Raw genomic sequence first — 12,594 nt, 5'->3', positions numbered from 1 at the left:
CACAAAGCACCTCAAGTAGGGATCGAGATACCTCTGAAAAATATTCAACACCGCCGGGATTTGAACCCGCGCCCTCAGGGTGGGAAGCCAGTACGTTAGCCCCCGCACCATCTCGATCCCCTAATGTCATTTGAGCCATTAGGTAAAAGTGTGGATGATTTTGGAGGGGTAGAATGTTTAGGGAATAGAAGGAGGGTGGAAAGAAACCCGTCGTCGAAATGTGGTTACTCTTAACGAAAGGCGTCAAAGAGTACAAAGTTTAACGTCCCATCTGAATCATTTTAATGGCTATGTCACAGAACAAAACTTGTTGGTTTGCTTGGAAAAGTTGAAATTCAATGCAAGACACTGCAAACTCTTACGAGAGAATCAAAATATTTCGATTCCGCAGTACAAGGAAACTGCATTTATTGCTTACCATTTTGCTTCGACCAAGATTCACGAATCCAAGATTAATAACATTATGCGATGAGGAATCATTTCCGGTTGATAACAGACAAAGATATTCGGGAAATCCTCGTGGACTTCAATTCACAAAGCTTAATTTTAATACGAGCAACAATGATGATTGTGAATAATTATTGTCGGTAAATAAATACTAATAGCGGCTGTCTTTCGAGTGGCTCGAGACTCGGCATGCATTTCGTTCAAACTCGGCCAGGTGTTTTTTTTTCGTGAATTGCCTTGCTTTATGGTACATTTTAACAATCCCTAGTTTCAAAAAAGCGTGGCATTCCCGGAAGATTCAGTAAAAGCAATTGAAACGTGAGAGAGGGGAAAAGAGACCACGGGAGAAGGGGAAATAGGCTGAAGACTCCATTGCCCAATTGTCCTTCCTCCTCTGCCACGCCCTAATCACGTATTCGTCACTGGCCACCAGTCTGAAAACTACCGCAAAAGTGGCGTGCATTGAAAAACAAAAATGGTGCGAGAAGCGTCCACTCGTGAAGCACCACAACAAACTTGAGGTTCCAAATAAATTGGATGCTCCAAGGTCAGTTTCCTGGGACTATGAATTAGAGATATTTAGTTTTCAAAGCACGTTGGTTTGAAAGATATATTGGAAACAGACAAAATAATCAGTGAAATATTAAGCACAAGTGCATTGAATATTTTAGGTACAACAGATATTTCAATGGGGGAGAGCCTATTCGGTTATGTTGCTTAAGAGCGCGTCAACGGTTGACATGACTAGCTCCCGGTCCAAGCGCATGAAGCTTAAAAGTATTGCATATAAAATAAAATAAATCAAAACAACGAAACAAAATATAAACAATAAATACATTGACTAAAACTGTCCATATACACACACATATATATATATATATATATATAATATAATCTATATATATATATACATATATACATATATATACTTATATGTATATATATATTATATATATACATATATACATATATGTATACATATATGTATATATATACATACATATATATATATATACAATATATATAAATATATGTATCCATATATGTATATATATATATATATATATATATATATATATATATATATACATTCATCTACATAGATCAATGTGTCATAAAAATTCTAAAACGCTGCTACTGGCGACAACACCGTACATAGGGCTACATATATTTCCCCGGGAATACTATGATATCTCCGCTGTTCTGATCCATAGATGCATTCCGTTATGATGTGTTTACTGGTCAAGGGCGCCTGGCAAATATGACACTCGGGAGGTTCCTCAGTGAGACCCAACAATAAATGCCGCAACACATGCGGTTCACAAACGTCGGTCGCTTCGTGACTCCGGCCACCCGAGAGTACCCATCACACTCCTCGAAAAATGGCCACGATCTACGGACACCGTTAGGGGCAGTTATATTTCAAGTTACAGCAAATATTCCACGACGAATGAATTGTGATGAGGATGTTTATTTATCACGATTATGACCCAATGACCCACGTGAAGTTGTAATAGTAAATCTGGGTTTAATAGGGTACTCGAACATCTAGGTCGTTCTACAACTCACTCCATCCATCGATTACTTATTGAGACTATATTAAACCCATGCTATTACGAGTACTACCGGTTTCACTCCCCGTAGCTTATTTATTCAATATCTGCCAGGATTCACAAATGATTTTTAAGCAATGCAAAGAACAGTTTTTCGTAAGCACAGAATATGCATGAAGTTTACCTCACAATGCTACAGCAACATGGATATAGGTATTATTTATTCCCTAGAGAAAGAAGAGATTCCTGATAGTCGTTTTTACTTTCGGAATACCACATAACTCCAATTGTTTTGCTATTAAATTACTATCCGGCAAGTGATGAGCCTAAATATCCCCTTAGATGGCCGAGGCAGCAGACTCGCCAGTTCACGATAAAAAAAGCAGTCAAGAAACTAAACTCCAGTTATCTCACATCTGACCTGAATATTACGATTTATCTTTACCCTGTCCTCTCTCACTTAGGATACGCCTAATTAGTCGTGTGATGAATTGAAAGATTAAACAGAATTACGAGGTGTGTTCGAAAATTATCCGACATACGTTTTTTTAATATTATTTTTTTGGTTTATGAGGGTGTTGTGCACTACTTATTTGCCCAAAGAGGTCAGACGATCAACAAATAATTTTACGTAGAAGTTCTGAAAAGATTGCCTGAAGAGCCGTCTCTGGTCAACCGATGACTGGCTTTTTCACCACGATAACGTACCAGCGCATTCATCGAACCTTGAGCGGCAATTTTAGGTAAAAAACAAGATTGTAAAGCTTTGCCAGCCTCGTACAGTCCCGACATAGCTCCCTGCGACTTTTGGATGTTCCCAAAATTGAAAATGGCACTCAAAGGAAAGCGGTTCGACGGCATTGAGACGATTCAGAGTAATGCGACTCGCGAGCTGAACGCCATTCCAAAATTTGCGTTCGAGGACTGCTTTAAGATGTGGAAGCAGCGCTGGGAGCATGTGGTTCAATCAAATGGGGACTACTTCGAAGGATGCCACCACGAAGATTAGCACCAATGCGGAGATATGAACACAGGTCGGATAGTTTTTGGACACACTTCTTATATCTGAGAACAAAATTTTGTTTCATGATACCAAGGGATATATGATTAATTTTTAATAATATTAATATTATTGACATTATTTAAACAATGCAACATGTTTTGCTGGATCCAAAGGGTCCTATAAAAATGTTTATCTTAAAGAAATAAATGATCAAAAAGTGATCTCTTTTCAAGATATTATTTTAAGAGTAATTCCGATACCAGATCTTGCGTCATAAACAGTATGAATCAGGATCAGGTATCAGAATTTCTCTTCCAGCCGACGTAAATGGCAATATTTCTTAAGTCATGCTCATGAAAGACTACATATCATCGAAGGATCCAAATTCTACGACGCAAATAGTAGTAAACATAATTGAATACTTAGAAAACAAAATATACAAAACATTTTTCCGTGTAACTTAGAATTATATAAATTATTTTTTATGTCATGAGAAAAAATGTTCCAAAATCGAGGCGTTAAACGATAACAATTTATCCATAAAACATCTCTACAATGGACCAGTAAACAACATCGTCACTGTAAATCACAATGAAGATAAGTCTTGTTTCTTTTGCACGGACGAACAGCGATATAATATCTGATAAATCACGTGAGAACAATGACCATTTGCACAACGAATTTCGCAACATACCCAACAGATACCTAGGGCAAGAATTCGCGAAATATCGGCCGCTATATCTTGAATGCTTTAATCTGTGATCGCCGGAGATAGAAAAGATTGGGAGGCGCACGAAACAACAGATGGCAAGAGAACAATGAGATCTGTGATTCTGGGCAATAAATTCATTCGCACACTTCTTTGAGTAACCAGAAACGAAACGCTTACGCTGTAAAAATGCGCTGGTTTCTGCTTTTGGCGCCCACCCTCATCGCCGCTGGGGTCAGCGGTCATGGAATGCTCCTGGATCCCCCGCAAAGGTCGTCAATGTGGCGGTTTGGCTACGGGACGCCAAAGAACTTCAACGACAACGAACTCTTCTGCGGAGGCTTTGATGTAAGTTAAGTGCTTGCCGAATATTTTAAAGCCCTGAGGACGATCAACTGAAAAACGTGCGCTAAACCGGCTCTGGCATTTTAGATATTTTAGTACCCTGCAAACCACCGCTAGGGTGTGTGGCAGGGGGTGAATACACACCAGACCGATTTTAATCCGAACATGATCCTACCGCGGTCGAGCAATATTATTTTTATCCCTTAATTTTCATGGAAAAAATGACATCTTTAAATTTGTCTGTCCTACACTTAATCTCTCTCATTTTATTAGAATTATCTCTCCTACTGTAGTGAAATGGGGGTAATAATACATTTTCAACATCACTGCTAAAGAGAAATCCTTCCAATTAATTCAAGAGATTTAATCTGTAATTTAACCTTCCCTCTGTGAATGATTCCCAGCCTTGGGTCTAGCTAGTAGAAAAACAGAATTAATAAAGGAACCCAAAGGCTCGCTTTATGTGCGAAGGAATGGCTAATCTTTTACAATACACCCACCTAAAGCGTGTAAAATGTACTCAGTCCCAAAACTGGAAACACGATTCCTGTGCCTGGTTCACTATTCGATTTTCTAAAAACATATAGTATTATTAAGAGTAGTGTAGTCTACCACCTTAAGGCAGGTTTTCGGTGTAGCTGACTCAACTCACACCACTGCACTCTTTATCTCTAGCCAGAATAACACAAAAAAGCCTTAAATCCCATCTTACACTAACCCATTTGTTTAACATAGCACACATTCTACCTCCCTGAATTTTATTAAAAAAGTCTATTGTTCACAATCCTCCAAATCACTTTTCCTGTATTCTGTTACTGCCTTTAGCTTTCCATTGTCTCTTAGTACCTCCTTCATCCATTTGTCCTGCCTTCTTCGAATTTCACCAAACCCACAAACTCACCCAAACGTAGAAACATGTGATCCTAAAAATACATGAGGCTGGGAGTGCTCCGAGACGCCACACGGATTTGATCCCTGAAAGTCAACAGCAAAACACCCCGCTCACTATTCTACGCCTCCAGTAAATACGAATGTCTAGGGATAAAGAACTTTAAACTCTTTAATGGTCACGTGTGAAGACCACAAGTGAATGCAAGACCGCAGCGTTTCACCCGGGGTCATTCGTCCCTTACCCACCCCAGTGTCCATATCACAGGAACCCAAAAAATACACAATTGGTATTCATCTGTTAACTGGAAGATATTGCGACTGGATAGTACTCTTGGCCAAAACGGATATGTAAGCCTGTGTCCCCTATTTCCCTACTTAAAACCACTATCCTGCTCAAGTGAGCCATTCATCTTTTACTTCGATACCGCGATTAAATTATTATACACGTCCCGCATTACCTGATTTTACCTGTATTACGTATCTATAAATTTTCGTTCAGATATTTGTAAAATTTAGGGGCTACCGCCCTTGAAAAACCGAATCACCTCGCCCGGAACCAATTCACAATTGGGCACCTGAACGGCGGTAGTAGTACACCTTACTAATACCATATTTGAATAAGAGAAAAGAAGAATACAAAGTGTAGAAACTGCTAGCTTCTTTCCTGGGGCACAATGTGAACTGATATCCCTACGCCTAAACCAACCGTCAAAGGTATAACAGGAACCGAAATAATTCAAGATTCCTTAAAAAACAAAATTACTTAGACACAGATTTAGGGTTATTATAGTGTATAAGTTATAAATAGTGTCAAAGTCTCCTCTAATATTTAGAAATCCGTGTACTGTCGCGTTTTTTGTTCATCTTCAGGAGGTGGCGAGCAGTCAGAAGGTAATCGCAGACATTGCTCTGCCCGTTGACTTTTTCCTCAGTGAGGATAGAGCACAGTGAGGAAGTTATGGTAGAGCGCACGCAGTTCAACCTGCCCATTAACAAGATCTGTCCCAAAAATAAGTAGAATTAATACGGGAAAAATCATTTCAGATCGAAGTACGATACAATTTACTTAAAATCTTCATAAGTGCACCCTTGTACATTGAGGCACAGATGCCAGTGGCTCTGCCAGTCGCGGTACGCTTCCTGGAAGGCGTCGACGGGAATCTGGTTCAGATTCCTCGTCACGGCCTCTTTGGCATTATCCAGCGTTCCAAAATGGTTGCCATTCAAGCTTTTTTTCATTCTTGGGAAAAAAAAGAAGGCCGACGGAGCCACATGAAGGTTGTAGGGTTGCTCGGGCAAGATCCAAGAGATAACGAGATTGCTACGCGAGAGTCTGCTGATCTTCCGACAGCTCCTTGAGGACCACACCTTTCTCATGGCTAAATCTCCTGCAAGTACGTAATCCACTGTGGTTCTTGGAATACCCTATACTTCTGCTCTCACTTTTTGCACATTTTCGCCACACTGTGCCGTTGACGGACGTCCTCGTTCTTCGCCGTCAGCATCCTCTCCAACCTACCGGAACATCTTGTGTCAGCGGAAAACTTCATTGAGACATTGTTTCAGCCCCTGAGCCTGGCTTTCCGAGCTTGGCACTTGATTTTATGTATATCGTTGCTGCATGGAACGTGGCATCTTACATTCTTGACACAACACTCAGATGACAACGGTCGTGCTGTCGAAACGTCAAAACTACGAGGGTCATCCGGAAAGTAGTACCCGTTCGTGAAATAAAGACACAAAAGTAAATATTAACAAACATAAAAAATTTTATTTGAAAGAGGATACTTTAAACTACTTCTCAACATAATCTCCAAGCAAATTAAGGCATTTGTCATAACGTGTGACAAGTTTCTGTATTCCTGCTGCATAGTCCTTCGCCGCCAGCTCATTGAGATACAGGGTCACTCCTTCTTTAAGTTCTTCATCGCTGTCAAATCTTTTTCCTGCCAAAAAGTCTTTAAGCTTTGTAAAGAGATGAAAATCTGAAGGGGCCAAGTCCGGGCTATACGGTGGATGGTCGAAAGTTTCCCATTTGAATTGCTGCAAAAGTTTTTGTGTTATCCCAGCTGCATGAGGCCTGGCATTGTCATGAACGAGAATGACACCAGTAGACAATAGACCTCGCCGCCGATTTTGTATTGCCCGCCGTAATTTCTTTAATGTTTCAAAATACGCATTGGCATTAATAGTGTCTCCACGGGCCATAAAATCAATAAGCAATACACCTCGTCGATCCCAGAAAATGGTTGCCATGAGTTTCCTGGTGGACAGAGCTGTCTTGAATTTTTTTGGTTTGTTTGGTGAATGAGCATGATGCCACTCCATTGACTGTCGTTTACTCTCAGGTGATGCATAACAAACCCATGTTTCGTCACCAGTAATTATGCGAGTCAAGAAAGAGTCTCCTTCATCAGAATAACGTCCCAAAAACGTCAGTGCTGCAGCCATACGCTTGGTTTTGTGCTCATCTGTAAGCTTGCGAGGGACCCAGCTTGCACAAATTTTTGCATAATGCAGATGGTGTTTAACAATTTCATGAACAATTGTTCGAGAAACATTGGGAAAATGCTCACAGATGTCATCAATTGTGACGCGCCGATCGTTCCTCACGAATTCGTCAACTGAGCTCACCAGTTGGTCTGTAATGACAGACGGTCTCCCCGAACGCTCATCGTCGTGTGTGTTCCCCCTCCCCATGTTGAAGTTGCGACACCACCGCCGAACAGACGACTCGTCCATTACATTGTCTCCATACACCTCCTTTAATTGGCGATGAATATCACATGGGCGAACGTTTCTTGCATTGAGGAATTTAATCACTGCCCTCACTTCACAACTGGCGGCGTTCTCAATTTTTTTAAACATTGTAAACAATCACAGAAACAACACAGGCAATGCTAGCGTCACGCAACTTGGCTCAGAGAAGGCAGACAAGCCACTGAAGCTATCTGACCTCGTCCAGCGGCTACTCGCGTCGTCAGCACTTCATGCGGCACGAACGGGTACTACTTTCCGGATGACCCTCGTACATATGTGGGTGTCCTTCCTTTGTTTCTATGTTTTAAAAATCTACATGTGTTTATATGTATATATATATATATATGTATATATATATATGTATACACACACACACACACACACACACACACACATATATATATATATATATATATATATATATATATATATATATATATATATACGCACACACATTCGGATACTTTTCATAATATTGAATCACATTGAGACAAATTCAGCCGCAGTTTGCCACTTACAGAATTACTTAGGTCTTTCCAAAATTTTCATCTTTGCCCCTGCAAGGCTAAAGTTAAGTAATTTTGAAGAGGTGGCACCACAGAAAAAATAGTTATAAGGTTTCCCTCACTTTGACTTGTATTGTCGTAACGATTACCCTTCAGTACGCTGAAGAGGGCTACTTTGTGGCCGAAATACGTGTATTCGCATTCACCTTTTTTATCCCTTCCCTTTTTACCTTTTACCCCTTCCTGACTTGTGGCGTTAGCCAACTTATCTCATTTGTACTTTGTTTAGAAAGGTAAGCTGTTTACGGCTCTTGGAATTTTTCATTCATTTAATATTACTAGCCGTAAGAGATTAATTCTATCGACATAAGGCTTCCCGTTCTTTTTTTAATGTCTCGTGGATCATGGGTAAAAAGACAGACAAAACAACTATATTATAATCTCCAACTCTTTTAAAATATTTTTGTGACGGCGCCTCTGAATGACATAAAAAAATCATGACACTTTCTTAGGCTGTTATTCTTACCAAAATGAATTCCTTTCATACAATTTTGATATAAAATAAATATAAAAATACGTGTGCCATCTGTAATAGTTTTAGAGTTATCGTCCACACAAAAAAAACTATCTACACTACACGGAAATTTTTCGGGAAAGAGTAAAACATGTTCAGATGGTCTTGAAACACGTACTATCCCCATTTAAATCCCAAAACTAATTTTTTTCAACGAAGCAAAACCTTTCCCAGTACTACGAGAGGGGGAAGTTAAAGAGCATCTTAAATGGGCATCCCAAACACTTAAAAATGTTTCGAAACTTGATTCAATTGAGGGAATGTTTCGGCAACGGGACAGGTCCAGTACGGAAAAAACGGTGGGAACTGTGGAGAATGCGGTGACCCTTGGCAGCTGGAGCGGCCAAGACCGAACGAACTGGGAGGTCTTTACGGGCTGGGGATCATAACAGCCAACTATACCGCAGGGGATACCGTCAAGCTTAGCGTCCAGCTGACAACGAACCACTGGGGATACTTCGAATTCCGCATTTGCCCCGTCGGACCCAAGGAGATGGTAGATCAGGACTGCTTGGATAGGTAAGTAGTTGGAATGGACTTTTACTTCACGGATTTTCCAATGAGAGCTCATTTGCGCACCTATCAACGTCTTATAAAATATGACAAAGTAATATTTAGAGGCTACCATATGAATTTATAAATGGCCACAAATTCAGAAATTGAATTTAAAACTAACAAAAATTATGCATGTTTTCCTTACGATTTCTTGGTTTAAGAAAATACAATAGGTGCTATAAATTTTTCCGACAAGCTTTCCATATGATTTTTGTTTTAAAATTCGTTACCCATACTTCGGGTACTTGAAATGCGTGTGAAAAAAATATCGCCGGCCACTAGAAAATAAAATTAGAATTAGATTTTAGGGTGTCTACCATACGAGTATTGGTATGTAAAATAGCATCGTAATGCTATGATGCTATTTTGACTGCTCGCAAATATACGACATATCTTGCTAATTTAATAAACATATGTGTCAATAAATTCGATTAACAAAGGAAGAATAAAATTTGTTCACGTACTTTGAGTTCCTGGTTAAATCCATACTATTCCGATTAACATAAAATTATTTGCGAGAATTGAAAGTCACTTTTTAGTCAAATTTTATTATTGTTATACACTATTGCTTGATTTGTTGATAATGTTCTATTCCGTTCAACTAGATCTACAAGTAATTCGTCACTGTCTTTAAGTATTAACCTCCAATTATGAAACCACAATTACAAGTACTAATGGAGAAAACTGTTTCCGACTTTATTTAGTGGAACTTATCCATCACGGAGGCAATGACAAATCTTAGTTGAATACACTTAATGATTTGTTAAAACGACCCTGGATTCGACTCGCCGTGATATCTTCACTTATCTGAATCTTTCGCCACATTACCTAATGTTATTTATTATCTCTTAAACTACGAACGATTTCAAAGACGAAACTAAATTTAAAAATTTTAATGATCTATATATTTCACCTCAGGTATCTGTTACCAACGATACCAAGTGATATACATGGTCCTACAGTCGAGCCTCCTCCGGATGGTTACAAATGGTTTCTTCCCACGCACGACCGAGGAACTTTTGAAATAAAAGCCATACTTCCGTCAGGACTTCGCTGTGAACGGTGTGTCCTTCAGTGGCGCTACATCACAGGTGAGGATGATGCCTTTCGTAGCGCCTGGGTGAAAATGTTCTGTATATATATATATATATATATATATATATATATATAGTATTCGGTGGTACTTATTTTAAGTGAGTTGCACCGAGCTGCCATGCCATTTTGATAAAATTTTCGCAATTTGTATTCTTAAGTGCAGGAAATGAAATGACAATGATAAAACAGGGCCTTGCCATTTCATTTAAACAGAAGTTATAATCAAAATCAAGGTTTTGGGTATGCTCTAATGGCAGTGGAGTAGTTTTACCACCAGAATAATTAAGGATTCATAATGCATAAAGTCGTACATGTCGCTCTCGTGAAAAACAGATATCATGTGCGCAATAATATGAGTTGTAATAGTGCCAACATAACAGCACATGCCTGCCCTTGTTTAAATGATATTAATTCATTTTTGGGAAAATGAGAAAAAGTCGAATAGTTTCGAGAATTGGTACCTCATAAATAATCCAAAATAATTTTTAGAGAACGTTTCAAAAGTGAAGAAGAACCTTGTAGTACCTAAAAAGTGCATGTATTCACATCATATCTGTTTACGAACTACTCGTGAATGGGTGGCATATATCATTTCATCACTTCTCTTTAATACATGAGCTAAGGTGACACATCAAGTGGATCAGCAACAATTCGAAATCCTTAAGAAAGTCTCCCTGAAATTTTAAGGAACGATTTCAGATACCTGTAACTGATGGCCGTTCACTACGTCATATTATTGCAGGGAAAATAACTCTCTGAAAAAATACTCTCGCCATTACCCTCTCTACGAATATGGAAATCTACAAGTTAACGAATGCTTAAATCTGTGAAATGGACATGAAATGGAGGCCTAAACAACATAATATTAGATACACGAAGCAATCAATTTTAAAGGTTTTTTTAAGTCATTAAACTAAATTTGAAAACAGTTGCTATGAATATTTTTTTTCCTTTAGAACTATAAAAGATGACTATTACGACAACTGAAAGAGTACTAAGGAGATAGAAAATTGTTTTACGCATGCTTTCGAAACGTAAGCCAACAAATACCAGAAGAAAGAGGACACATTAAACAGAGAACTGCTCAATCAGCCTTATTAACTTAATAATCACAGCACGTGGCACGAGCGACAGTAGAAAGGAGCCATCAACGATGGAGTTCCACACACTTTCGTGCGTGGAATTACAAAGTCAACTATTTCATTTTAATATGTTGTGCAAATTCAATTAATATACGCCGAAGGCCACAAACGATGGAGTTATTTAAATACACTCCTGATATGCCGTAACAATCAATTTGGCAAAGTCTATATGCAGAAAATAGGTAATACATTTAGCAGTGGTAACTCATTCATTTAAATCGAACAGCTCCAAATAAAAATTCGCGGAAGACGAGGGTGTCATTCGAGGGTTAACTGACTGATGCATTCGGCAAGAAAACAAAAGATTCGCATGGACGATAAATACACTAAACCTTCTTGCGTGAAAATAATTCTAAAATATACGTCATCGTTTTCTTCCAGCTACACGGTGGGGACATTGCGATGACGGCACCACGGCTGATGGATGTGGACCGCAGGAATGGTTCCAGAATTGTGCGGATGTACGGATCTCTTAATCACAAAGCCATACCCAACTACATCACGAAACAAGAGAAATGTCCTGAAAAGGCGTTCTTTCATTTAATATCATAGAGATTATCTTCTTAAATCACATAATTTTAAAATGTTGAATTAAAATATACCTCCAAAAAATAAAAAATACAAGCTTTTAAAGTACTAATCAAGAACGGAGATAATTAGCGACACAACATATATTACTAACCATTGTTAAATTATGACAGACTGTTATGATTTATCTATAATCTGTCAGAATTTATCAATTTGTCATGACATTGACTGGTGCGCTCAGATTCAAGATGGATTCCAAATTACGCATCTGCCTAATGTGAATAGTGACAACTTTCTGTCGTAAAGACGAACCTGAGAAAGTAAATAATGAAGACCAGGCATTGTTTTGAAAAAATAATCAGATGCAAATTCCACCGATGAAATTTTATGGAGTCATTATGCTCTGGTGATACTTTTCATTAAACATGGCGCGGTTGCTTCTAAACATCAGCGAGATTCGTGGATTGACGTCTCGGCACGATATTC

General features: G+C 38.8%; 1 protein-coding gene across 1 annotated transcript; it reads left to right on the top strand.

Moving 5' to 3' along the window:
* The first annotated feature begins 3,285 nt into the window (after nucleotides 1–3,285).
* On the top strand, nucleotides 3,286–12,056 carry LOC139698588 (uncharacterized). Its single transcript, XM_071597431.1, has 5 exons — nucleotides 3,286–3,300; nucleotides 3,878–4,060; nucleotides 9,069–9,307; nucleotides 10,262–10,434; nucleotides 11,962–12,056. Exons 1-5 carry the CDS (start codon nucleotides 3,286–3,288, stop codon nucleotides 12,054–12,056), a joined length of 705 nt encoding a protein of 234 aa, XP_071453532.1.
* The last annotated feature ends 538 nt before the right edge of the window (nucleotides 12,057–12,594 follow it).

Source organism: Hetaerina americana, unplaced genomic scaffold, assembly GCF_022747635.1.
Source record: "Hetaerina americana unplaced genomic scaffold, ioHetAmer1.1.p SCAF_9, whole genome shotgun sequence".
Lineage (NCBI taxonomy): Eukaryota > Metazoa > Arthropoda > Insecta > Odonata > Calopterygidae > Hetaerina > Hetaerina americana.
The sequence above is the reverse complement of the archived record's forward strand: the minus strand, read 5'-3'. Positions and strand labels throughout refer to the sequence as shown.

What these genes read in the sequence shown, in the direction of transcription:
- LOC139698588 (XM_071597431.1), top strand. An exon ending in TCTTCTGCGGAGGCTTTGAT is followed by an intron (nt 4,061 to 9,068) that starts GTAAGTTAAGTG and finishes GCAACGGGACAG; the next exon opens with GTCCAGTACGGAAAAAACGG. An exon ending in GATCAGGACTGCTTGGATAG is followed by an intron (nt 9,308 to 10,261) that starts GTAAGTAGTTGG and finishes ATTTCACCTCAG; the next exon opens with GTATCTGTTACCAACGATAC.